This window comes from Gymnodraco acuticeps, unplaced genomic scaffold (assembly GCF_902827175.1).
Source record: "Gymnodraco acuticeps unplaced genomic scaffold, fGymAcu1.1, whole genome shotgun sequence".
Taxonomy (NCBI): Eukaryota; Metazoa; Chordata; class Actinopteri; order Perciformes; family Bathydraconidae; genus Gymnodraco; species Gymnodraco acuticeps.
The window spans coordinates 873,207-900,725 of NW_022990722.1; the positions used below are offsets into that span (position 1 = coordinate 873,207).

Sequence of the window (27,519 nt, forward strand, 5' to 3'; positions counted from 1 at the left end):
TGTTGATGTTTTCAGCTTTCAGACTTCTGACAGCCATGATGACCTTATCTTTGAATGTTGACTAACACTAACACTATAAGCATTCCACTCGACCATGGGGAGAAGTACTGCTTGCCGTCTTTGTGCACATCTATACCAAACTATATTCAGCCAAGGCAGTCGCTTAGAGAGACCTTGTGCAGAACAAAAGGGTCTAATAGGCCTTAAACATGTATTCATGGTCCTATGTAAATAGCTTATTATTGAATATACAGCTGGCCTATATATCTCTTTTTAAAAGCCTTATGCGATGTTGTGCATTGGCAGTGATAATACTGATGGTGATGGCGATGGTAAACAGCCAAACTCACAACCATCACAGACCTCAACATCATTATCTGGATAGAAGAAAGAAAAAAAACTCGTCCACTGATATACGACTGCACCTTTTGTGTTTTTTATGAATGAAAAATAACACTTTGTTTCCCAAAGATCTCTGGGCCCACTTGCAGAATGAATGTAATTGTAACTGAAGTGTATTTTTTCCTTAACACTGGATATACGGTATAATCACATCTATCTTTGTTGAACCTGTGGTTGGCAATACATCTTCTTGTATTCATTTTTGGGCCATTGAAATGACTTTTAAGGTCACATGACTTTTGATACATGAGATTTTAACACTTAAACCAAAGTAAACTGGAAACAGCGACCAACTAGAATTCCAGCTCTCACAGCCCTTTACTGACTCACATGCTGGCCAAGCACAGGTCCAATAAGACTTGAACTGATGCTTATTTATTTATAAATATATCATTTTGTTCTTATTTTGTGTTCATTTAAGTGATGTGAGGTATGGTATGTTTTTGTGCTGTAGTGAAATAAGCACAGAACTTTATTTTTCCTTAAATGGTGTTTATTACCTCTAATTATTATAATATATATTTTGATTGGAAGCTGTATATTCTACTTTATGAATGTCAAATGTTACTTGTGTGCAAATGTTTGGAGTCAATTGATTCGAAACAGCTATTAGCCTAATTACAAAGCTTTACTTTCAATACTTTCTGGCAGATTTACGGTTATGAGACCCTGACACAGGAAGGAAAATCGACTTTTCAAATGTAATTCAAACACAGCTGTTTTGGAAGTAAGTTGACTCCAAACATTTCTAATGTACTTCTTAAAAGGCTTTTGCTTTCTGCTGCACAGTGAAAGAATGTTCTGCTATGTTTAACGCTTAAACTTGCTACCACTTGATTAATTTACTTGAGCACAGAGCTACAATGTACACCACTAGTAATTATGAAATGATAGATTTCATTATGACTATTATCAGGTTTTGTAATATAGGCTGAACTATTAGAATAAATTGACAAAATTACTAAAATGTTGTGGGTTTTTTTCATGTGTCAGAAAATCCTGAGTATGCTAATGTCCCTCTTTCCCATTCTGCTGAAAACTGCTTTCATGAAGTGTTTCAGGCCAGATCTGAACATATGATATCCTTTGCAGTTGCGTGAGAGGTATAGCATCGGGGTCACATTGAAGCAGCGCTCAGCAGAAACTGCTACGTGACGTTACAAGATGCTGTTAAATTCTGTGAAATGGAGGTTAGATAACCCTGTGTTCTGATGGAAAAGGCAGAATTACTGGAAACATATCCCACTTCCAAGAGCTCATTAATGCAAGCCAGGATTTGTGAAGTTGCATTAAGCTGATGTTATTGCTCCCTTAATGAAAGGCATTACGCAGATGGCTTTTAGAAAGGCATATCGGGATATCTAGGGTATTAGAAAGTAAAACATCCTGTATTATGTTTGATATGCAGGGTTTACAGACCCTGATGCATGTAAACTTGATATACTTCATGGTGTTACATTACATTACATTACATTGCATTTATATACGGTTTTTGAGGTATGAGGTGAGGAGGGAAAGTGCAGAGCCTGAAACTCCAAGTTCTTGGAGAGTGCGAAGGAGGATCTGATGGTTCACCGTGTTAAAAATAATGTAGCGTTCAAAGAGTTTGTATGCTAAAGTGTAGTCATTGTATAATATGTCAATTATGTCTAATATATCAGCGCAAGCGACGTAGTAAAGTATGTTTGAAAATATAATCGTATTGGAAACTAGAAAACGTGTATAAAAAGGATAACAACGTCATAGTATCAATTAGAATGTCCAAAAATATCAGGAAAAAAAATCACAGTAGCCTAAGTTGAAATTATTTGAAAAAAACGTCATAGTAGCCCAGCGTTTCTCAAAGTATCACAGAGATGTGATAGGTGCGTCGCGAAAAAAAAAAAAAGGATTTTTTTTCACACTAGTGGAATATCAAAACAACCCGCCAGGTGGGGGAAACGTATCAATGAAAGCGACCCTCTACCACACAAAACAACACCTGTAGATAACCCAATTTGTGTTCTTTGAAATTGAAAAGGATATTGCATTGTGTTTGTTACTTTCGTTGCAGTTGTATGTCTTAAGTGTAATTTGGCATGCTTTTATTTTGAAGGCGAGTTTACGCTGTTGACATTTGTTGTTGCTATGGAAACAAGAAACGTTTCACAGCGGGCGGAACTTGTCATAAAGTCCGCGATAATAAAGCCCACCCATTTAGAGGGAAGATATGATTGGTCAATTGTACTGTCATTTGACATTACTCTCTCGTTCAGTTACTATAGCTGGGCCCTCTGTGAATTCATAGCTGGACGTCCAATCAGCTCCTGTCTTCACAGACTCGCAGAGAGGAGCTTCTTTCATTTAACCCTTCACATTCAAACAGAAACTGAATAGGCAGATTCAAAGGATTTATTTGGAAATGTTATTTTAAATACAATTTAATAAAGTTATTTTTGGTAAAACTAATGACAAATATTACTAAAAACATATTAAAAATATATATATAAAGAAAAATATAATTTGTTTTAATGTTTTTAAATATTATTTTGTAGAATATTTTAGGCCCTCAGAGACAGGCTCGCCACTGGTAAAAATCTCTCATACACACGTGAAATGCTCTCACAGACACACACAACAGCGTTGCAGTCGGGAAGAAAAGCAATGTGGAGCGAGAGAGAGAGCAAGAGAGCAAGAGAGCAAGAGAGAGAGCACACCTTTATCTATTTAATAAAGTTGTAAAAAATAAAGTAAGAAATCATTCCAATGTGTACTATAGGACAGTAAAAAAGTTTAAAAGGGGAGGGATTAGTCAAATATGCATAAATAAAAAAGAAAGAATGCTAACTATGTAACATAAGATAAGAATAAACAAGTTTAAATGATTTGTTGTGATCATATTCTAAAGATGTTTGGATTATTGAAAAGTATACAGCTCCCTTTCATCTGAGTGTTGAGAGCTGTATCCATAAATTCATGTTGGGCTGAAAGTAGGGCTGCTCGATTATGGCAAAAATCATAATCTCGATTATTTGGGTCAATAATTGATATCACGATTATTAAAAACGATTAACCATTTACTTTGAAAAACATCAATTTATTGAAGAAAATAATTTGAAAAGTATGTTTTTAACAGTTGATTACCCTGAACTTTAAGTATAATTCAACTGAAAAACCTATTTAAAAAAAAATAAAATCGTTTTATTTCGATTATGTTGTTTTCATAATCGTTGCAAGCCAAAATCGTAATTGCGATTAAAATACGATTAATTGAGCAGCCCTAGCTCAAAGTGCACCAGATTGATGCATTTAACTTCAACATTTAAAAAAAATCTTCCTGGGGGTGCATGCCCCCGGACCCAGAGGATGTGACGTCCACCACCAAATAAAGCAGGTTAAAATAATTAAATTGCATACATTTTATTTTAGTAAACACTGAAAACGGGTCCCACAGACCCAAACAGCACACAAAGGTTAAAGGTAGCATATAATAATGTTAAAATGTGCTAAATATATACACTGCAAAAAAACAAAAAAGAGGAGTAAAAGTAGCTCACGACTTGTTTTATTTTTTGAAAGTAGCCCTCGTCCTAAAAAAGGTTGGAGACCCCTGTTATAGAACGATACATTTGACAATTTTAAGCTTGGCCTACCATTTTATTGGAGCGATGAAGAACAGGTGGGGCTTGAAAAGGCCCACCTGTTCAAAGTAGGGAATGACAGAAAAAGTTTGAGAACCACTGTAGTAGCCTATGTCGCAAAAAAGTTACATAATAGTATGTCGGAAAGATCAGAAAAATAAGGCCATACTATATTATGTCGAGAATATAAAAGAAAAAACACAGTATTTCAGAGAAAAGTGATAATATCAAAAATATAATTCATTAATTGTTTTGGTGGACTTGGTTGCTCTCTGCCCCAAGTCAATGCCATGTGTTAATGATTAAACCCATTCTATTTAGAGGTGGTGGAAGGATTTAAAAGGTATTTACTTTGAAGTAAGGATTGCTGCATATACCCTCTTTAGAGTAAACATGCTGATCATTCTTCCGAGCCATACTGTTCCACCAGGGGCCGTTAGAATCTAAAGATTAGTGCAGGCTTTATTCTGCATGTCATGGATTATTAATATTCCACAGCGTGTACATTACATTAAAAGGATGTTTGTGTAGTGTGCATGAATCATAAAATGGATCAGGGCATTAGGGCATGAATACATTTGCAATGCAGTATGTCTTAGAGTGCTTGTATGCATTAGTACACACAGGCAGGCATAATGGTAAAGTATAATTGTTTGTGTGTATAGGATTCTAAGTTGGCAGAGTAGGATTTGTTATCCTGGCTTTTAGAGAGGTGACCGGTTGAAACGTTATCATCCTTGTTCTGGTACAGGGGATCAGAAGAAACATCCGGATCGGGACAAAATGAGGCGAGGACACAGAGCTGCAGGGGAGACTGCCAAGAAAAAGGAAGGAGGAAGCTTTTAGGGAGGTAAGGACGAAAGGAAAAAGGTGTAAAGGATGCCAGAAGTGGTAATATGTTAAAATGCAACTGTCAAAACCTATATACACAGGGTCTGACTGTTTAATTCATCCCTTGCATTGAGTAATGCTTTTTTTTTTTTTTTTTTTTAAAGAGCACGTATATGCATTTATCTACACACAGATACTAAGACTCTACTCTTTTAGTGTAGACAGAACTTGAGGTTTCTTGCAGTTTGTAAGCATAGGGAAGAACATATCTTTGTTAGATATTTGTTATTAGAGAATAGCTAAATTAGATAGTTTGATAGTATTAAGTTGGTAAGACCTTGAGGTCTCAAAGACTAGTGGAACATTTTGCACAATCCAGCCTTTCAAGTGCGTATGCGTATGCACTTTACTAGGAAGAGGTTTTATATGCGTCCACACTCGCTGAATAATTTAGGTTATTTGAGCATTCAGCACTCTGTACCTCTGGGTCTGAAGCAGTGCTCTGGCTTTGAGTCAGTCATAATACTCAAGTCCACTTTACTCATTCCACATACAGAAGATATTATTTTAGAGACTGTATGGCACTTCATTTATCATGTTTTGTGTGTATTTACAAATACACTGACTTAACTTAGTATTGTTTATATTTGACAGTTACTAGTTATAGTCGGACCCTAATGTACGACTATAACAGTGTCACATTTATCTGATAACACAGCTTTCTTGTGATGTTTTGTATTAGTTTGCTAAGACACAATCCTATCTGAACACTGATAATGCAACCGTGTCTACTCCCTTTTTTCCTCTCTCTGACAGCCGTTTAGTTAACCAATAAAGAGACAAGACACATAACATTAAATAAGAGGATATCAAATAACCAGCAGGGAGTATCATTATGTGTAACAATCCTTTTATAGAGGACAACATATAAGAAAACAGGTTATATATATACTGTACATCATTACATGTTCATACAAGTATGTACAACAATTTGTGTTAGTGAAATGTGTTACATGTGTGTATGTGTTACTACTATAAAAAGTGAAGCAGTTAAAACTCTCCGTTCTCCCCCAGAGCTCCTGTGTGTGTACAGTAAGTGAAAGTGTGCGAGTGTGTATCCTCTGATGCACACGTGTTCACCGAACAAATTACTGCAGCGGGGTGCTGTTACTAACAAGCTCTCTTTAAAAGTCATTTCCTGGTGGAACACAGAGTCTTTTCTTTTTTACAACACACTGTCGTTATTCCAGGTTCTCCAGAGACAGATGCCTGGAGCCAGGAGAAACTGGATCTCTCACTCTGAGCTGTGCCCAGAGTCAAGATGGCTGGGCTAGAGTTTCAGATCTCTGCCCAGACGCCTGCCGTTTGGCCGCAGACTGAAAGGCACAGAGTCCCTTAGAGTCCCAGGGCAGGCTGCAACAGACACTGGGCAGGTTTCAACCTCCAATCAAAGTCTCACTATACTGCGAGTTAAAAGACTTAAAAGTTTCCGTTTAGAACAAAAAGCAGCTACATCTTTATTTACAGCAGCTGGCAGGGTACACACTTACAGCCCTGCCAACTCTTCAGAAGATATCTCCTCTCTGAGTTTAAAGTGCCTTAAAGGGGGTTTCTCCCGGCAGGTACGTTTTTCTTCTAGTAACAAATCCTAGATCAGTATAGACAGCTTAAACATCTGCATTACATTGTTTGAAAACGATTTAAAACGGACATTTAAAGGCAGTTTCTACCCAAGCCAAATATGAATTTGTACCTGTTAATGGTTTTTCTGCAATTTAAAAAGGCAAGGACAGACCAAAAGTGGGATAATATTGACCTTGGAATAAGTGTCATAGGGCTCTGAAGCCCTTAGTTCCCTTATTGGTTTCCAGAATGAGTAAATGTTAAAAAGAAATCCCTAAAACAGAGCCATTTATATCCTCGGGTATCTCTTGGCTAGTGTATCTGCATGTGGAAATATTCTCAGTTTAGTCAAAACCTCTAGTTTGAGTTAAATCCAGGAAAATAAAAGCGTCCTCTCCTGTAGATTCCATCCACTGTGTGATGATGTTAAGTTCCCAGTAAGCATCCCATGCTGGTTCAGTTCCTCCGTCATGTTTCCATACAGTTCTCTCACACTTCCACGTCCCTTCAGTCTGTTAGTTTGTGTACATAGTTGACAGGAAAGGTCCCTGCCCTGGATGGGTCCCCCTCTATGTGGCCAACCTGTTAGGACAGAAATAGGTTACTTAATTAATCCCAGCAGGAAATTAGAAGCTAAATATACAATACATATAAAAAATACTTATTTATAATAACTTAAATAAGTAGGGGAGGTTTTTCTGTACATACAATATGTGTCAAGACATGCACAATGCAAGTGGTGCCGATTTGATTCTGATAATAAAAACCGAGTCAAGTCATATTTACGAAGTGAGCCCATGTGAAAAGTCCATCTTATATATTTAACTTCCTGTTGAATCCTTCACACTGCTGCCCAGAGGAGAAAATGAAATCCAAAAGTTGTAGTTACACTTACCCACCAGTGGGGGTCATTAGTGGCTGTGACCACAATGATCTCATCTTTGAAAAAGGCGAGTTGCTCCGAGCTGACGGCCCTGCAGTCCACGAGAGCCTTGACACGCTTCTGAGGTGGCCTGCTGCCAGAAACCTGTAGGAGACATGTCAGATAGTTTCTAGTGTGCTAATAGTACATTTATATTAACTGTGAAATGTTACAGGCCTTTTCTGATTCTCCACAGAAAAAGGTTGCAATATGGAGGACTTCTAAAGGCAATCGAAAGATGTTCCTGTGTGACTGTACCATAGCGTTACTGCGGGATCGGGGGACACAGGTCAAGGTGGGTGAGGCCTGTGGAGCAGGAGCTGGGGTGAGGCTGGAGTTACTCCCCACTAAGCTGCAGTACAGCTCCTCTGTGCTGCCCACACAGCTGGGAGACATCACACTACACTTCCCCTGGCTGCCCGCTCCACTGCTGATCCGACGGTACGATGTGGTCTTCTCTGAACTGGAGGGGGAGGAGTCATAGCATATGTCAAATCAAACAAGGCCTCTGTCATATAGAGTTGTTTCCAACAGTCCAAAATAGGCACAGCTGTATCATTGTTTTCATCTTTGAGGTATAAAAGATAACTTGAATCGTATTTTTCAGAGACCCTTTTAAACATAATCTGTTGACCAATCATAGCAGTGCTTTCTCACCTGACAGGCCCTATGCGACCCTGCGAGGATGTAGGTGTGATGCTGACTTGAGCACCAGCACCAGGTGGGCCCCCCCTGAGCACCACTGCCTGTCCGTTGTGAGGCCTGGGTGCCCTCGCCCCCTGGCCCTGGTTCTCTGTTTTCGGAGAAGGAGGACTGTGTCTAGCCTGTGCCTGAGGACTGGAGGATTTGGAGGGCGGGTTAGAGCACCGTCGTGGAAGGGGGTTACCTTCCTGTGTTGTGACCGAAATCTGGGGGTCAGAGCGACCTGTGGAGTGGAAGAACAATGTAAAATAAATATTATTATTATTGTTAATGTAAAATAAGATCAATACGAACAAAAATGACCTTTAATAAACTCTGTATGTGTTATTTGAGCTGGCATCATCTTTCATGTAAGCAGGCACTGATGCAATCATAGAAACAGGTTGAACAAACCATTATTTATTTTGGCAGTATTTGCACCTGCTTAAATCGTATCGTAAATGTAATGTAAGTGAATGCAACCTTATTTAACTCTATAATTTAATAAATCAAAACCAGGAACGGTTTGGATGTTGTTTTTAAAGCAGATAAGCAACATTTACACCACAGCAGTAGCTCACCTCTCTGAATGGATTTAACAGGCAGTGGGGGCGCTGGTCGTGCAGAGGGGGCGCTGTTGGCTGGAGGACTTTTGTATAAGAAGTCTAGATTCTCATATGTCTGACAGGGCCTAATCCCAGCGTTACCGTTGGCACCGTTCACACTCCAGCGGGCAAAAGCAGATCCACTGCCTCCAGTTGAGGGCGCAGGGGAGCGGTTTTTGGGTAATGGGCTCACCTGGAAAAAAGTAGAAGGTTCATTTTTAGTTTCCACTCAACTGTAAAAAAAGGAAATGTGTATATAGCCTTTCCTTGCTAGTGGAGGATATTTCTATGGAAAAGGTCCGAAAAAAGGCTTTTTTGGCAGAGAGACAGAGTCAGTAATGTGTGTGTGTGTGTGTGTGTGTGTGTGTGTGTGTGTGTGTGTGTGTGTGTGTGTGTGTGTGTGTGTGTGTGTGTGTGTGTGTGTGTGTGTGTGTGTGTGTGTGTGTGTGTGTGTGTGTGTTTTATACCCTGTCATCCAGGTCATCCTCGCTGTCATAAAACTCCTGGGACTGCGTCTCCCACATGAACTCCACGTGGATCTGAGAGTTGAATTTCCCACTCTGTGCCAGCTCCAACTAAAACACACACAAACACAGATGTAGGGGTATTTCATAATTCTATATTAGCAGTGGGATATTTGGAGAGCAACACAAAGGAAGAAGACTTAAAGCACAGGATTATAAACATGTCATACAGTGTTGCACACATCCTTAAGCAATATTGGGAACATCTATCAACAGAAAACTCCCTCCTGACCATCATCAGTGTGACCTTGGGTTAAGCAGATGTTTAAAAAAATCAACAACAATTTCGAAAGAGCAAACCGGTTTTTAATGAAATGACAAAAAAAGGTCTCTTGAATCCAGAGCAAACTATAGCTTCCAGATATATAAAAAGAAAGAAAATCTCATAATTTTTTTATTAATTTAGCGAATGAGTAAACCGGGGGAATTTTAAAGCTGCTTACGTGTCAACCCATAACCCTAACCATAACAAGGCTGTATACGAAGGTTGTGTATAATCAAACAGGATATTACAACGCAGGTCTGATTCAGCAGGGCAGATGGCCGGTAAGAAAATAAAACCAGTTTATAAATGATACACACTGGGACCTGATGAGGATGAGATTCCCTATCCTGGGAGTGAGTCCTTAGCAGAGCTGTGCTGCATGGGGAGTTATTTCAAGGTAGTATTTCCAGCTGTTGAAATAGTCTTGTTTTGTTTCTGGAGTTGGCTTTCTGGTAGGCATTTTAATGTTGCAACTTGATTCCTCAGTTGAGTGCACCTTCCGACTGTGTGCGTTCTTGGAATATAAAACTGTATAAAAAAAAAGAAAGTAGGTTCTCACCAGCTCCACACACTGCCCGTGCTGCAGCCTCCGTGCTAAATCAAGGGCCGTCTCTCCGGCAGTGTTCACTATGGGAGGTTTAAAAATAAATACATTGTTTACGTTTTTATTGATTTGACTGGGTGAAAGATAAACAGAGTAACCAGAGTTAAGGTTACCTGTTTGTAGCGCTGCCTTTGCTTTGAGCAGTAACTTGAGAGACTCCGGCTTGTGATGCAGAACGCTGTAGTGAAGAGCCGTGTTTCCTTCTGCTGTTCTCTTCTCCAGACAGTTGCTGTAGAGTGAACATACAGTATTGAGAAATGGCCAACTGTCAAACAATACTGATGAAGAGCTTAATCCACTTAATGCAAAGTAGATAGGATACTGTCAGTGTCTGACCTGTTCTGGCAGAGGAAGTCCACCAGCCCCAGAGAGCTCCTTTCCTCCAGACGCACAGCAAGATGGAGAGCTGTCTCTTTGATCCCCTTAAACAGGAAGAAAAGAGCACATAGGAGGCCAAATGAGTGACCCTTGAAAGAGGTTAAATCTATCAAAACTGTTTCGCCAGGTTCACTGTCAGTCATGGCCTCAAGTGGCTGCTTTTTGTTTTTGACAATCAAGGCTTTAGTTATGCATACCAGAGAAGCTAATGTCAGAGGTTGAAGCTGAAACAATTAATTTGTGTCTGTGTGCTTGAAAAGTAAAAGCGTGCCTACAGCTTTAAGCATTATCTGTTTATGTGAAGTGCGAAAGGAGGGGCAGAAGAAAGACATGGAAGTGCCTGCGTAATTCAATGAGCTGGTCTCACTTGTTCTCAAGAGACGTGAGCTATGACCTAAAAGCTGAAATAATAAACGAGGGCCGTCCAACACAAACAAACACACACAGTTAGTCAGCAGTGTTACACTGACTCCTTATGGTGAGCAGGAAGTGTATGACAGGCAGGGTAGAATATGATTTAAGACAAGAAGACGAGGTGTCGAGCAAAGACAGTCGAGGCGGGAAAACAAGATGAATGGATGCTAAGAGGAAAGGGGAGGAAAGATTGAATTAGAGACTAAAAAGAGAGGGGAGGGCCTCGGATTTATCCACCCACGTGAACCATGCACACAACTGGACAATTAACACATACTTCACATACTGCAACTATCCCCACACACCCATTTAAGAGGGTTTGAGAGGATTTAAGTCTATTTTAAGCTATAGGCTAAAGCAACATGTTAGTGACTTTTTGAAAACATTGCAAAATGTATGTGTAGCTATGTAACACGTGGGGTGGGGTGCCTTGTCGGGATGCAGCTGTCATTCATCCTAAATGCATGACATCTGTGGGAGTTTGTCAGAAGATGATGTGAATTTATCACGCCCATTTCGACCCCTTCAGGACATGAAAAACGCTAGTGTGGGAATCGACGTGTGGCTGTAAATGATCCTCACCTGTCCGTCAGACAGTGTGAGGGGTTTGGAGAGGTCCCCTCCCTCAGCGTAGAGCTGGAGAAGAGAGGTGAGGTCTCGGCTCCTCACAGCGTCGTACAGCCGGCCGGGGTCGGACTCTTCTCTGCACAGGACATACCGGCGCTCAGCGTACTTCGCCACAATGTACTCCTTTCTGGCATTCCTGGTCAATCAGAATCAGAATAAGAATCAGAATCGGTTTGATTACCAAGTAGGTTAACATATGGGAGGAATTTGCATTGGTTTAAATGGTGCATACAGAATACGTTTTTTTAAATGTTTCTATTATTAAAGTTGTTTATTTTGTGTAAAAAAAAACGTCAATCGCCAAATTCTTGTGTACTCCTTTTGAACACTCATATTGTTAGTTTGAAAGAAAACAGGGACTCACATGTCACTTTGTGGCAACGGTTTGACGGAGTCATTTGGAAGGCCCGCCTCCATGATATCGTTGAATCTGGTGTTGCCAATACTGACGGCCAACTGAAGAGACACACAAAGCAGCCACAAAGATGTGACATTAAATGAAAGGCAGATTGTTAGATAATGTCCGTAATTAGGAAAGCCTGACAAAATTCATGTGGACTGTGTCTGTTATTGTGGGAATCGTGTGTTTCCATGTGTGGATTTCGTACAAGAAGCTCAGAGGTGCTCAGCAGGTCCAGAGTGAGAGACTGGATCCTAGAGTAATGGACTCCCAGCTCTCTGTGGATGCCTGAGCACTCGATACAGGTCAGGATGCCCAAATTGGTCGACAGCCATGTTGGATCTGAGACATACACATAGCAGAATAAATCAGTTAGAAACCTAATCACCGCTCCACAAACACAGCTTGAATTGATAAATGTTCTTTCTGAATATTGTCAAGCTCATACAAAATAAATTAAACCGGTTGTAAAACATTATCAGTGTTTCATTCATTCTGCACAAATCATTAAATCAACGAGTGGCCGACCATGTGCTCCACAGTCAGCGCAGGCCTCGTTGCCAGGCATGTGTCGCAGCTCGGCGATGATGGATCTGGATAGTTCCTGGAGACCGCTGTCCTGGACGTGGAGCTGGTCTCCTACCAACGCTGTGTTCAGGGCCTCCTCCTTACTGTTCTGCAACACTGACACCCAACTAAAGCAGAGGAGCAGACATACAGAAAAAAGTTCATAAAAGAGCCTAAATGAAAACTCCCAAGTCCTTCATGGTGTCATGGCTTAATAGGAGCAAAAGTCACAGAGTTTGTGGCACCACAGCTAAACAAAAGATTGATCATTTCAGTCCTTTCCTCCAAAGATCAAACAACGTCCTGCATGTGTTTTGCATTTGTATTTGCTCACTTGTCTAGTGAAAATAAATCATCATCATGCTTACTTTCTCCATTTCATAAATACCACCCAGGCAATACTGAGCCGGACCTTGTGGCTTTGATTTCCGAACCTCCAGTACTTTTCCCTTCAACCCATCTCTAAACTCACACAGCACACCAGAGGACCTGCCTGGAGGCCCACACACAAGGGGAGGGTAAGGGACAGAAAACCCCACATCACAAAACACAAAGTTCCCTTGCTCGCAGTCTGTGGCTGGAAAGTGAAGTCCCACCCAAACGCAGCTGGGCCAAGGGGCTCCGAGAGGACACATTTTTCTATCTGCATCACTTTAGTTTCTCTCCTTTTTTGGGGTTGTCAGCTCTTTGCTGCTCTTCACCAGACACTAAAACAATCTTTATCTTGTATCATTAGGTCCCTTCTCTTCTTTCTGACTGCTATTTGACCATGCAGACCTGATCTAAAGTAGATGTGCATGATATGTAACAACCTGCTTACACAAAGAGAAAATACAAAAGGCGAAGAAGCTAATAAAGTGAGTAGCCTACAGTAGTTTCAACACTTACATCATACATTCTTGCTCGTCCTCTGTCTGGAAATGGTATGTCCTATTATCTATTGAGAAGAAGAAATGGTGTTTAGAGGTTTATGACTAGAAATGGCATAAAACAAATTGAAGGCTGGAAGATTTCTTTAATCTTCACACATACACACAACACAGCACTGTGAAATGTAGAATCTGCATTTAAACCATCCTGGTATTAGGGGCAGCTGTTAGCGTCCGGGGAGACAGGCACACAATCACCCCCTTGTCACGTCACAACAGTTTATTCACATATTCATCCCAAATAAATGTGTCTGATCCTAATTTCTATTAATGTCGGGGCCAAACAGACGCTTTCACACAGCTTGACTGACATGTTAAGGGTCAAACGTTAAGGAATGAACCTACGAGTGACCAGGTCAAAGGTCCTCCTGTCCTCTGGGTTTGGTCGCACCTGACAGGTCAGCAGGTTCAACTTGGCTGGCGGGCGGTTGATCTAAATACAAGACACAGATGCTAATGTCAGCATGTATCGGAGAAGTTGGACAGATTTCAGATGACACTCTGATCTGAATCTGACGTTCATGTGTCCTCACCGTGCTGTGGGAAATCGTCAGGCAGCCAAACTTCACTCCACACTTTCTCTTCTGCCAAACCTTCCTGATACTGCAGAGAAAAAGAAATGAGAAAACAAAAATTACATTTTATACATAAACTATTGTCATGACCTCATCCACCTGGCACATGGTAACACTTTTATCTCCTAATGCACTGCGCAGAAACCATCTGTGGTGTGCATTAAGAGATAACAGCCTTAACATGTACCCCATCAATTGTTTAATGGTGATCTACACACTTCTTGCCCCGCTCACTACTCTTCCGGTGCTTCCCTCTTGTTTTCATTATCTTGATTCAATCAGTTAAAATGGCTGAGAACGTGTTCTGTTTTCTGTCAGTGGCCTGAGGAAAACTGGCTCTCCCCCGTCTCCCATTCATCCGACTGAACCACATCCTTATCATGCTGTAATCTAGCGCTCCGTGTGTGTATATATGCGTCGACGGGTCATGTGTGCATGACGCAAAAGCTGGATCCGTTCAAAAAGTTCCACAGGAGGGGCCCCTGGTTGGATCTTCATCTCACAGTAATGAGGAACAGACGAGGGAGACAAAGTTTGAACTCCCCCTTCTCTCCTTCTCCATGGCTTACTTGCTTACTCTTCTTTCAGCTCTGATCGCTACTCCGCTTGACAGCAGTTACTTTGAAAACTTTATAATTTGTTTAAAAAACTAAACAAATAACTTTTGCTAAGTTATGAGACATATTAAACTACATGATTATTTATATCACTTTTTTGTATTTGTGTGTTTTTAATTCCTAATACGTGTTTTATAGCTGCTCATGACCTGACATTTGGACACTGTAACTGATGTCTTTACCCACCCGTCACTCTTCTTCAGCAGGAAGCCAGATTTCTCCGTCCCATATTTCTTGTTGCCCTGTGGTTGGTGGATGCTATACCCGTTGCCAGAGTTCTTCCTGTTCAGGTACTCCTGGGATACAAACAGAGATTAAGGACTTCACTCCAAAGGCTCTAAGCCAGCTTGGAAAATTCAAAACATTTGTGGCAAGAAAGTAATCCGACAGCATCAACTGGTAATTAAAGCCGTCTGCTGCTTGGCTCTTTTGAAAACACATTTTGTTTACATACCAACAGAGTCAAGGTACGTAATGTGTAATGAGTATAACAATGATGCATTATGAATAGGCATACCTCTTTCCCCTCCACTTGCAGAAGTAATCTTAGAGAATCCCTCAACTGAGTGAGTTGTTTCACCTCCTCGTCCTGATCCAGACGCACCTAAAACACCCACCAAAAAAGTAAGTATATTTAATACAGCAATAAAAATGTAATTAGTTGGAATAACCACATGATCTCCCAGGTTCATCTGATCAAACACACGTTTTTTTTCAAGAATAGGGTGTGGAAAGACAATACATCACTTTTGTGAAATGACCTAAATAATGCAGAACAGAGCTCAGTACTGGGGTGTGTCGTCCTAGGAGGCACATTCTGAATGAAAGCAACCGCACAGTGACCATTCATGCGTGCAACCAAATTCTGTTTAACTGAAATATTTTAGCATTTTTCCAAGGAGCCATAACACAGATTCTGTTATATTTCCTTCTTGAGGCTAAGGTCTGGCATGTCTGAGCGGGTCTCTGTTCTGCCTATGCAGAACCAGAAAAACCTCTAACGTTCCTTCTATTACAGCTAACTGTCTGTTTCCAGGGCTCGATCCAGCGGACGGACTGGAAACCCGTCGGAGTGGTTGGAGAAATAGGTGTGCACAAGGGAAGGAATGAAAATAAGGGATGCTTTCACTTTTATTTTTTCAAATGGGGGGGGGGGGGGGGAAGCGTTTTCTGGGAAATTACGGCAATAAGAGTTTCTGCCTCTGGGCTAAGCTTGGGGGGGGGGACGTTTCAAAGGAGGGGGGAGTGACTGAGGTTTTGGCTGTTGTAAAATAGTTTGGAGAGCAGGAGAAAAAGTGCTACAGGAGGTTCTAAAATACAAAATGATTTAGTGTAAGATAGTTTCACTTTCTTTCACACAGGTTTTACATCTTGTGACGGAAAGACGGCTGACAAACGATGAAGAAATGAGTCTGTTTGTATAAGAGGATTTAGGATATGATAACATCATTAGGTATATGAATGTGTTTTTTGCAACACAGTTTGAGTCAGTCAGGACCTTTGAACACATATCTTCTTCTGAAATCACAACAAAGCTGAATAACAAAACTTGCAGACATTAGATGGCTAATATGCATAACTTTAAACACTGAAAAAAATAAAGCCGCTGGACGGACACATCAAACAGCAGCTTCTGTGTATTTACCGTGTGAACAGAAGCAGCGAGCTTCTCGATAAAGGGGGTAAGGTTCTCTGCAGCTTTTAGCCCATCCTGAAAGAAACTGAGAACAGAAGAAGAAAAACTGCTGAGTCATGGTGGTACTTCAGTCCAAACATCATAGTTCACACCAACCAAAACATCCCATGCCTAAGCTGGATAAGCAACTCTGTTCCCACATAAAACCCCTGTATTATTAAAACGGGTAAATGGTTAATAGCAATAATAATAGCTTGTAGATGGAATGTAAAACCAAAGAACCTCAACTATTATGTAAAATCTTTCAATGAAACCCTAAGGTCCATGTTTTAAGGCCAGGGAAAGGAAAAATATATATTTCTGGTTCTTATTTTACATCTAAAATGAATGTTGGCTGGGACTGACCTGAGCTGCGCCTGGAAATACTTGATGAGGCTCTGGAGAAGATCAGGGCCCTGACGCACCTTGAGCTCCTGGATCTTCAAAAGATACTAGAGGCATAAACACAGACTGTTAAATATAGCTGCAGAAATGGCAGCTCTCCATGGAAAAGCCAGATGGATATATTAACACATGAAGCCTGAATACGAAAATGTTGCATCAAATAAATCCAAAAATGTTCAGTCCCTATAATTTAAGGCTCATCCTGCACTACCCATCCTTAATATGATGTTTTGAGCATGTTTGTTATGTGTGGCTTCTTCCTTTCGAGTACACTGCTCCATATTCTTCCAAAGGTCATCGCCTTATTTCAACACTCGACCGAAACTAGGAAAAAGTATTAAGATATATGAACAACACGGACACGTTGTGCAAGCTTGACTGTGAATTATTTCTACCCTGCACAGTTTTTGTGTGGAAGGAATAACTACAGTGTCTTCGCTCCATAAAACCCAAGCCTGTATCCATCTGGCTCTTTGTAGCTGAAGCCGAGGCAGTGTCAGTGAAGTGTTTCTGTCCTGTGTATATTTGTTTGAGCTTGTGTGTGTGTGTGTGTGTGTGTGTGTGTGTGTGGTGTGTGTGTGTGTGTGTGTGTGTGTGTGTGTGTGTGTGTGTGTGTGTGTGTGTGTGTGTGTGTGTGTGTGTGTGTGTGTGTGTGTGTGTGTGTGTGTGTGTGTGTGTGTGTGTGTGTGTGTGTGTGTGTGTGTGTGTGTGTGTGTGTGTGTGTGTGTGTGTGTGTGTGGTGTAGGGTGAAGGAGACGGAGGGACAAAGGGGTGGAGCGGTTTGCAACAAGTGGAAATACAATTTTTCACTGCCTCTCCTCTTTGCTTCAACAGCTGGTCTTGGTCAGGATTATAATTCTTTTCTCAGGGGTTTCTCCAGCTACATGTATGTTAACGCACTTAGACTACACCACCTGTATAAAACAGCACTGCCAGTGCATTTCACAAGAATTTGCCTCCAATTTGGCTTCAGGTTAGAGTTATGACGCATTTCCATCTGCCTTTGAACTGCACTTTCTACTGCGTATGACCAAGCTCTACTGCAACTGCAAGACGAAACCAATTAAGTCATGCATGACTTTCCAAGCCATCTTTTTTCCATCATAGGAATTGCTGGAGAGACACAAAAGGGATTGACACAGGCCATCCAGTCGACCATGGATGAAATATGAAATCCACAAGCAGACCACCCATGTGAACTAAATCACCATTTCAGGTTTGTGAAAGGTGCCTGGGTATTTTGACTGGCACTAATCCCTCACCTCACACATTTGCAGCTGAAAGGCTCTTCTCTCCCTCTCCATGTCCTCCCCTCCGTCTGATCCCTCTGTCCTGATCAGACCCAGCTGCCGCGTCTTCTCCTTCTCCAGCTTCCCTCTGATGGGTGGGGAAAGCATAAGGAAAAGAGCAAATGAAATAAAATCGTATCCCAAGTAATTTCACAAATCTTTCATCTTTCAAACTTTCTGTCTGTCATGATGAACTTTTGGAGCATTTTAAGTGTTTTATTTCCTTCTTACTCATAGAGACAGCAGTGAGAGGAAGATTAATGAGAGACAATAAGGAAGGGGGGATGGGGGGTGAACTTTCCTTACAACATTATGAAACACTTGAAACAATTGCCCAAATGATGGCTGCAAAGTGCAATGCCTCAGTTTTTCTCTCCGAAATGTAATGGAGAAAGGCAATAGGGAATGAACTATTATCCTATTAACCTCTGATAAAAAAAAAAAACAGCAAGAACTGTGAAACTGCAAAGTGATTCTCCTTAGGCAATAACATCCCTCTCAGGCGTAAAGGTGAGTTATTGGACACTAATCACATAATAAGCAGATATATGAGTGTTAGGTAACAAATTAGACGTATGGTTAATTACATTTTTATGTCATACTCCTTCCAACTCTTCTCCATCTGTTTCTTGAGCTCCTGCAGAAAAGAGAAGAGAAGTTTCAATTGTGTGGTTCAATACATTTAGGTAAAGCAGTATATTGCCACACTGTTTATCATCTGCGTAGCCAGACAGAGACGTGATTACTCACATTATGCTAACTAATCTGCTAACTGGCTGAACAGGATTTCAGTAGCGCGTTGCCTTCCTCACAGTTATAGTGAAGCAATGTTCAGCTGTCGAATCAGCTGTTTCAAAAACAGGGCAGTGACAGAAGCTCACAGGAGCATTAGCGTGTTATTACTCACTAGTCTGTCGGCATGGCAAATCTAAAGGAAAAATACTGAGCGAGACGGATCGGTGCAGTATTGAAACATAGCTCAGTCTTACTCATAATCTGCATAAACAGCCTCATTTTATCCAATATCTTACTAGGCTCAGCTGCGTCTGCGACACAGACAGACCTGCTTGAAGAGGAAATCCATCCTTAAACTGATAACATTGTGATATTATCTTGGAGAGTAAAGTCAACATCTACTGTATTCCTGAACTGCAACATGCCAAACATACTAATGAATTCAACATGGCTCCTCTTGTAAAGCTTGGTCCTCTAATCACTGGAGAGCAAGAACAAACCTCGATATGACTCTTCGCTCTTTGAAAACCAGACAATATATAGTTATTTTACTGAAATTCTATGATCGAATGTTATCTCCTCTAATGTAACTCAGGATATGTCTCCCTGACAGCCTCACAACAGACTGGCTATTTGCTATCGAAGTACACAATTAAACAGAACTGTAAAATGTTTAGCCAGCAGTTTTTTTATCGAATGAATTTGTAATTAAATGTAGACTCACTAGTCTGCTGTCCCGGAGTTCTGACTTCAGCACATTTTCCAAAGGAAATGCCATGATGTTGTTGAGGTTTTGTACCTGAACATGTTAAAAGAAAATCATCAAAGGAGTTAAAAAAAAAAAGCAATCCACACAATATCCCAGGTGTCCCTTATCTTATGCAGTATGAGATAAACACTCACAATGCACACATCTTCTACACACTCTTATCTCCCTATGGACCCCCATTTCTGGGAATAAGTAAGGAAAGCTCAAAAACATGGTGATTCAGTCACTTTAAACTAGTGATTCATCAAAACAAAAGACTGGATAATAATCTACACCAGTAAAATGGTTTTCATCCAAAGCATGACACAATTTATTTGATTACCGTTTTTGAAGTGAACCAAGTCTATTGGGAAACAGAGTTGGAGAATGAATCAAAGAACATCTAAAACATACCGCTAATAGGTTTTGCTTACAGTAAAACTCAATTACCACAAAGCCCCTTGGAAATACTTCACATCTTTATACTCAGACATGCAGTATGAATACATACATGATGTACAAGTCTGTAGTAACTGCAGCCTTTCCCTGGATCCTTGTGGATTTGATCTTAACATAAATAATGTCCAACCACTTCCGTGAGCTGACTGCAGAGCTGACCTTCATATATTGACACAGAGGCCGGGAAACTGGTCAGATTGTGTTGGTTGACATCCAAAAGCTGAGGTAACTAGTAGATCATACATCGAGTACTGACACGGTGGAATAACCCACTCTCAAAGTGTCAACAACACATGTGCGGATGACACAGCTCAATGCTGTTTAAACATTGGGACAAGTATGCTATCAGACACGGCATTAAAGGGACACTCTCCGCTCTTTAAATCCCCCTCCTGTGAGTCTTCTGGACCCCATTTCCTCTTAACATCTGTAAAACCCAGGCAGGTCTTTTTTTCTTAAGGAAGGTTCCTAACTAAGCGGAAGCCATGATAAGAGCTGTTAAAATTCTCTAAGAGCTAAGGAAATGAGCTTCAATGCTTCTTTCTTATCTAATTTAGTACAGGAAACGCCAACAAAAAGGAGGTAATGCTGTCCCTCAATTGTACGGGTCAGCAACATTTAAAGGGACTTAACAACTGACGTGACTGTTTTATTGTAAGCTATGCATTCATTTAAAAACATGCTTCTTTGGAGTTGTGGTTCTGTTTAAGATAGGAATCCTTACTTAAAATGTCCCTCATTGTCACTGTACTGTATGTGTTATAAATAAAGCTGCTTAAAAAAAGAAAAATGCCTACGTGTAAGTACAGTCTTAAACTCTCCTTTAAACATCTTTTATTAACCTCATGACGTTAACATTGAGTTCAAGGCAAAGTAGATTGAAAAAGACAAAGGAAGTAATTTCTTTGACTTTCCCACCTCAGCCCCAGTCTCCCCTGTGAGGCCTTGATTGACACATCGGAGGGAGCGTGTGCGACGGTGTGTGTTGACTCACATGGAGGTCTGGGATAAATTATCATCGCCATAGAAACTATCAGTGGGAGGGTTTCAGACGGCCCCAGCTTTTGGAGTCAAGAGGTGCTAGCATGCAGCTGTTGAAAACACTTTTGACTTTGCCATAGTGAACAAACACTTCAAACATCAGGGGGAGAGATATGGGGTTTCTGTCACCTGGTGTTGTTTTAAATAAACTAAATCCTTCCTTGTTCCCTCAGTATTCTAAGGTTTAGTGTGTGGTTTGAAATCTCTAGTAAAGACAGCTAATTTGAGGAAGCCTCTATTTTCACTTCCCCTTTTCCTCCACACTTCTCTCCTCTTTCCTTACCAGATTTTTGAAGAGGGCTGTGACCTCTCTGGTGAACACAGCCAGGTTGAGGAAGCCTGTGGAGACTTCGTTGTTGTCCTGGGTCAGGTGGCTATTCCCCAGATTCTCCAGCACCTCAACATACTGCTCCTTGTTCTCCACATGCGCTGCAAAACAACACGTATTCACATAAAATAAGTATTGACATAGAAAGTTAAAGGTTACTTAGACTTGAGTTGCATGTGGGGGATAATCTTAACATGATGGCAGATTGACTTGCTCTGTTGCAGTGAGAGTATTTTACCCTGACATGTGGGATAAATTAGTCCTGGTTTCCACCCATCCTGGAGCTGGAGACAAGCTAACATGAGGGCTTATAGGTCACTTTACCCAGGGTCATGACCTTAGTAAGGTCTGTTTTATTTATGTAGGAAAAGGCTGATGTGGAAAATAATCTGAGCTCTAGCCGGCACCACAAAGGTTTACATTTCACTAAAAGAGGTTTTACCCTACAGCTATTTTAATGTTAGGCTTAGACAAGGACATCAAATAAACAGACGTCACGATTCCAAGCCACATGGAAATAATCATATTTAATCAAAATACAACCAAAGTCTGTTTACTGTCATATAGTAACATTCCGGTTGACTTTAGGAAACCCCAAAATCAGATTTCTTTATAGCTGTGGATTAAAAATAACAAAAGGTATGGAGAGCATATGGCCTAGACATCTGCAGAAGTGTTGCAAGCAGACTAAACAGAATAAGTAGAAATAAGCAGAAGTAAGGAAAGTTGTCTCTTTTACTCCAGTTTCCACCCCAAGACAAATATAAAATGGTAAACTGGCTGTAGCTGGAAGACAGACAGACAGTTTTACTAACAGGCTGAAAAGGAAAGTCAAACATGTTGTGCAACAGAAAATCTGTGTATTTAAGGAAAGTAAGCACACAGAGTGAAAGATGGAAAACACAAAATCAACGGGGAGCAGGAGAACAGAGCCATTATGGCAGCATTCAAAAAGTATAACAACAACTAACATGCATGCATCTATCAAACAACAAACTGCTGAGTCACAGAGGAGATGAGAGGATGATTTCACAGCTGACCTTTAACTACCAAATACCAACAGGGCAACTCTACTCTTTCACTCCTCTGCCAGAACACACACGGACTCGTAGGCCACAGCATCTTGGCAGAAAAGTGGTACTTAGCGATTTATGGGAACAGAGATGGAAAGAAGAGATGTGTGTGTGTGTGTGTGTGTGTGTGTGTGTGTGTGTGTGTGTGTGTGTGTGTGTGTGTGTGTGTGTGTGTGTTTTTGCATGTGGGACAGAGAAACGGACCATCGGCGCAGTGAGGGGGAGGAGTGGGCGTACGACTGGGTCTGAATGCGTGGTGAGTCAGACCTTCGATTAACATCAGGACTGATTAAGGGGTTCAACAACATAATGAAGGGGAGGGGAAGGGGGGGGGGGCTTCCATGGTCATATTACTGGAACTAACCCATATGATTCTAATTAGAAATAAAAAGTGAATACACATGGAGTAAACATGGATAACTTCTCTGCAGCCACAGTGTTGCTGCTTTCTGGTTGCCTAATTCTGGGCAGCGCTCTGACTCACATTTACTAAAAACTATGAGTTGAAACCTCAAAATGGGAAGCAGACTTGTAAGAGAGTGCAACAAAAACAACTTGAGGATATGTTGAGCTAATCCTCTCCTGTGCATTTTGAGGTGAACACTCACATCTTGTGCATTTTGACTTGCAATGGATCTAAAGTTATTTGAATGTTCTGTAGTGACGCATACAATCTGACAAAACATTCACTTAATGACCCAGTTGATCCGTGAGGTCACTGTATTGCACCCCGTTGTTGCCGAAACCACACACACATACACCACAAAACCATACACTCTGTATGGATATAAACACAATCACCCCACATCCCACGCTCTCTGGTCCCATAACAAGGGGCCTCACTCATAAACACCGCTGCCCACATGAGCCTCATGATGTCATCTCAAGGCTTGTACAATGAATTATGCTGAGGCTCCCCTATGCACTGAACGGCTCATCCTGCCAAAACAGAGAGTGACCTTTGCCTAAACACGACATGCCGTGTTGAAATTGCTCATGAGTAGCGACAAACATCCTTATGATAAGCAGTCAAAAGTTGTGCTGGGAATAGTAGTTTGACAAACCAATCCCAACTCAAGGTCCACATACTGTTTTCTTGGTGGAGCATTCTTCTCTATCAAATGGCCTATGTGATGATAAAATCTACAGAAATGCAATTAGATATGGATTCAATTGAAATAGTTTTGTCAAACTACACATTTCATTTCAAGGACAAAGGTGAACTCTTATAGCCAACATTGATATGGACTAGGAGTCCTCTGGAAGCTGTGGATGAAATAATTTCAGCTTCTGATCCAACTGACCAAATATCATCTGTAGGTTTGTTGAGAGGCTTACTTGAACTAGTAATGCATTATGTGAATGAGACTATATTTAGTGAGCCAGAGATACTTACAGAGTCCAGAAGTGTGTATAGCCTTGATCATCTTCTTCATCCTCTGTAGAGTTGTGTGGTCCATCTCCAAAGACTGCCATAAAACGAGAATAATGAAAAAGTGAGACAATGACAGGGTTGGACATTTTATATAATGGATATAATGGCTAGTACTATCAACTAAATAACTATAAGTTTAAGCAACAATAACAAAACATCCTGTAAATCAAATGTTGCCATACAGTAGGCTTGCTTGATGATTTGCCTAATAATAAAGCAAAAACACGTGGGTTTGCTATCCTGGCTCCAGGATGGTGGAATGAGCTCCCCATTGACATCAGGACAGCAGATAGCTTGCACATCCTCCGGCGCAAACTGAAAACTCATCTCTTTCGACTCCACTTCGAGCGATAGAATTATTAACAAAGCACTTATATACTAATAAAGGACTGGCTTATCTAAAGCCAGTTGAGTAGCACTTGAAATGTTTGGCTCTATGAAACCTGATGTACTTATATGATTCTGTTTTCTTCAAGGTTGTGTCCTCCTGGTCGAATGCACTTATTGTAAGTCGCTTTGGATAAAAGCGTCAGCTAAATGCAATGTAATGTAATACATTCAGAGATAGCAAAGGGATAGCTCATGGAAGGTATAAACAGTAAAACTTCATCCTTCAATCGTCTCCTATCAACATATCCTTTTATCGTCGAACCATACAACATTCAAGCCTCCCTCTTTCCAATGTTTAGACTATGGGTTACAATCGTTCATAGATTCAGTATAAACTTCTCAATTATGACGATGTTTGACTAGTGTTACTGTTCTCAAGGCTTACAGTAGGAATACGTTTGTGTGATAATATGCTTATTTTTCTCACGGCGTGACTAAGGTGAACAGGTGAGTCAGGACTTACGAGCAAGACAATCGTCTGTCTTGTGTTGTCATGTACAACCCTGACTGATGTCATGGAATTCATTTCCCTTTTTGCAACACTTTTTCACCTTTTCCCACATGATTCAGGGCAAAAAGCAGAGTCAATTGGCGTCATTGAAGTTGGACAATCAATCTCCCAAACCAAAAGGGTTGGAAACTACTTCCTGTTTATCCCCAACACACAGGCAACTTGTTTGACTGGGCTAGACATGCAGCTCCACCTACATTAGAAATAGCTTTAATGAGGCAATAATATAGGTTTAACACAGGCTCTGCCTAGTTAGATGGTGTTGCTTACATGCCCCAGTCCTCGACGGTCAAGTCCACTCCCTAAATGTTAGTTAGCTAATTAAAAGGTGGCGTGGGTTTGGGTAACCCTGCAGAATGGGAAAGGGATTTTGTGGCGACTGGAGATGGGAGTTGCTCGCTGATGCTGTGGCTGCAGTTTCCTCAATTTTGTAAGTTGGTCGGCAGACAGAGGATAAACAGTGGAAACAAGCTGGTGCAGGTTAAGGAAACAGGTTGTGTTTGTTGAATTTAGTGAAATAAATGATGGCACAAGGACAAACCAACATACAGACAACCCACCCTTCAGCCGAGACGGACACACTGACACACATCCCTTCTGGAGAGGGTAATGAGGTCCACCCTACTGATGTAGAGAAACTTCAGTGTCTTTTACAGAGTCTCCCTACACCCGTATGCAAGCTTATGATCACCTTCTGTCAGGGTGTGTGCGCGACTGATATGTGATCCTTATTTACTGCATTAACTAGCATGACATAAATAGCTGTAGGAAAATCCACAGTGTATGATTTCAACATGTTATCCATAGTAGAAACCTTTAGATCTGTATGAAAAAACTCAAACAAATTATAGCTTACAGCTGTAGAAAATGAAACCAGTCCTTATCCCCTTCGTTCTCCTTTTATCAGCGCCTCTAATCAGGAGTAATAAGTAACAAGCAGCCGAGTGTGTGTTGGGGTAAATGGTGACTCTGTCTGCCGGCCTGCCGCAGTAAACCACACACATGCCCACTCATTGCCTAGCCATTAATCAAGCTTGTCCCTGCTAAGCAGACTAAACATTATAAGCATAGATCTATCTATAAAGGCCAAGGGACTGTCGCATTCGGGTGTGTGTGAGTCTGTCTGTCTGTAAATGAGCATGTGTAGGATTCCCACATGTCCCTCCCCAGAGTAGCAATTCCAGCTATGTATTTTCCAGTGTGTCATTGCCATAAAAAGGATATTATCCCAAGATAAATAGATCAGACAGCTGTGTAAAACTCTTTATAAGCCCTGGACGCTGCCGTCTCCATCTCTGCTCAGAAGTCAGTTTCCAGCCAGAAACGTCTTAATGGAAACCTTTCATCTTTCACAAACTTTCTAAGACTTATTATTGGAAAATGTATCAACTGGATACAATGCATGGATGCAACCATTGAAAACGATGTGATCTTCCCCAACATGGCCCAACTATGGTGACTCAAACTGATGTGAGCTCAGCTGAAAACAGACACACATCTTGAGTTACAGTAGAACAGTGTACCATAGTGTTTATGTCACAAGGAAGACAGACACGGAAGGATCGACTTGTGTGTACACTTGGATTATTTGTTTTATGGCAGAGTTCATGGCTGCCAACCTGTTTCCTTCTTTGCCGGGAATGTTTGGAAAAATACATTTCAAACAAACACTAACAGACAAGCAAATTGGCTTTGAGCCAAAGCACAAGTTCAAACAGAAAAAATGCAAGGACTGGCCTTCACAGATATGTTTGCAACCATGGACAAATGTCTGTTTACACTTACAAGAACAGTACCACTGTCAAAGGGCCACATTTGTTTCTGGCATGTCTTGAGAGTTGTCTGTAAGTGTCCAATCTCAGTCTGACACATATGAGGGGCAAGTATACTCTCTCTGTAAACTACATTACCTCATGTAACCTTCACTTTTCTGCACCACATAGAAAACACAGGCAACTTGACAACCCGTAGTGTGCAAAAACAACTGTGAAATGTTCCAGTTCAGAACCAGAATATTAGTCCAATGGTCTCAAAGGTTAAAAGGAGAGCACCAGTCACCCCCAAATCAGCATACCACAGACATTCATGTCAGAAAGTTTTCCCCAACACCAGTTTGTGCTTATTAAACACACTGCACCTGTCCTTCAGTGAAAGTACCCTGTTAGCATTGGTTAGCTTTTACAGCTTGAAATTACTGTTTTGTCAAAACCTCGGGCTGGGGCAAAGACTTCATGTTTAGTTTGTCTCTGTGCTCACCTGTGCTCACCTGCAAATAAACGTTTTGACGACATAAGGGCTCATCTTCACATTGCTGTAAACCCCCTCAAGTTGTTACATAAGAAAAGTAAACTAGCTAGCCTACAGGTGACTGTAGCCTCCTTCAGCCAGCCAGGCATTATGGACAGGTAAACAACAGACAAAAGGTGCACGTTTCCTTGCACCACCTTGCCTTCACATCTCTTACCTCCTCCACGGTTGAAACTGTGTTTCGACAGTCGCTCATTTTGGACTGGAAACTTGAATTCCCCGGCGAAGACATATCCTCGTTTGTGAGGACCACGAAGTCCGAAATGCTTATTCGCTCCGGCATGTTTGGAGCGAGAAGGGTCTGACAATCACTGAGGAGAAACGTGAGGCAAAGTTTCAAGCGCGCTTGTAATTCCACTTAGAAGAAAAATAACTAGTTGATTCCACCATTGTGCGCAAGAACTGAAAAGAGACTGTATTCCTTTGAGCACTAGTCCCTAAACAGCGTGTTTCAGGTAGAAAGTTGTCTAAAAGCGGACCTGTGTCCTGACCGAAGTTTAGGCTCCACTCTGTGAATGTGTGCGCGTGGAGGTGCGCCA

The 27,519-nt window shown here is 41.1% G+C and overlaps 1 protein-coding gene across 2 annotated transcripts; it reads right to left on the minus strand.

Annotated features, from left to right (window-relative positions):
- Positions 1-5,746: 5,746 nt before the first annotated feature.
- On the minus strand, positions 5,747-27,519 carry asap3 (ArfGAP with SH3 domain, ankyrin repeat and PH domain 3). Of its 2 annotated transcripts, none has more exons than XM_034231734.1 (26): positions 27,138-27,519; positions 23,734-23,806; positions 21,220-21,365; positions 19,413-19,487; positions 18,541-18,590; positions 17,927-18,041; positions 16,626-16,711; positions 16,230-16,305; positions 15,102-15,188; positions 14,771-14,880; positions 13,926-13,995; positions 13,738-13,825; positions 13,352-13,400; positions 12,425-12,591; positions 12,105-12,238; positions 11,861-11,952; positions 11,452-11,632; positions 10,414-10,499; positions 10,191-10,306; positions 10,033-10,100; positions 9,152-9,259; positions 8,661-8,877; positions 8,056-8,323; positions 7,657-7,861; positions 7,376-7,503; positions 5,747-7,058 (listed from the first exon to the last, which is right to left on the minus strand). In XM_034231734.1, exons 1-26 carry the CDS (start codon positions 27,261-27,263, stop codon positions 7,046-7,048), a joined length of 2,934 nt encoding a protein of 977 aa, XP_034087625.1. In that variant the 5' UTR covers positions 27,264-27,519; the 3' UTR covers positions 5,747-7,045. The 2 variants fall into 2 exon arrangements, with proteins under 2 accessions (XP_034087625.1, XP_034087624.1); XM_034231733.1 differs by having other exon boundaries at positions 7,372-7,503.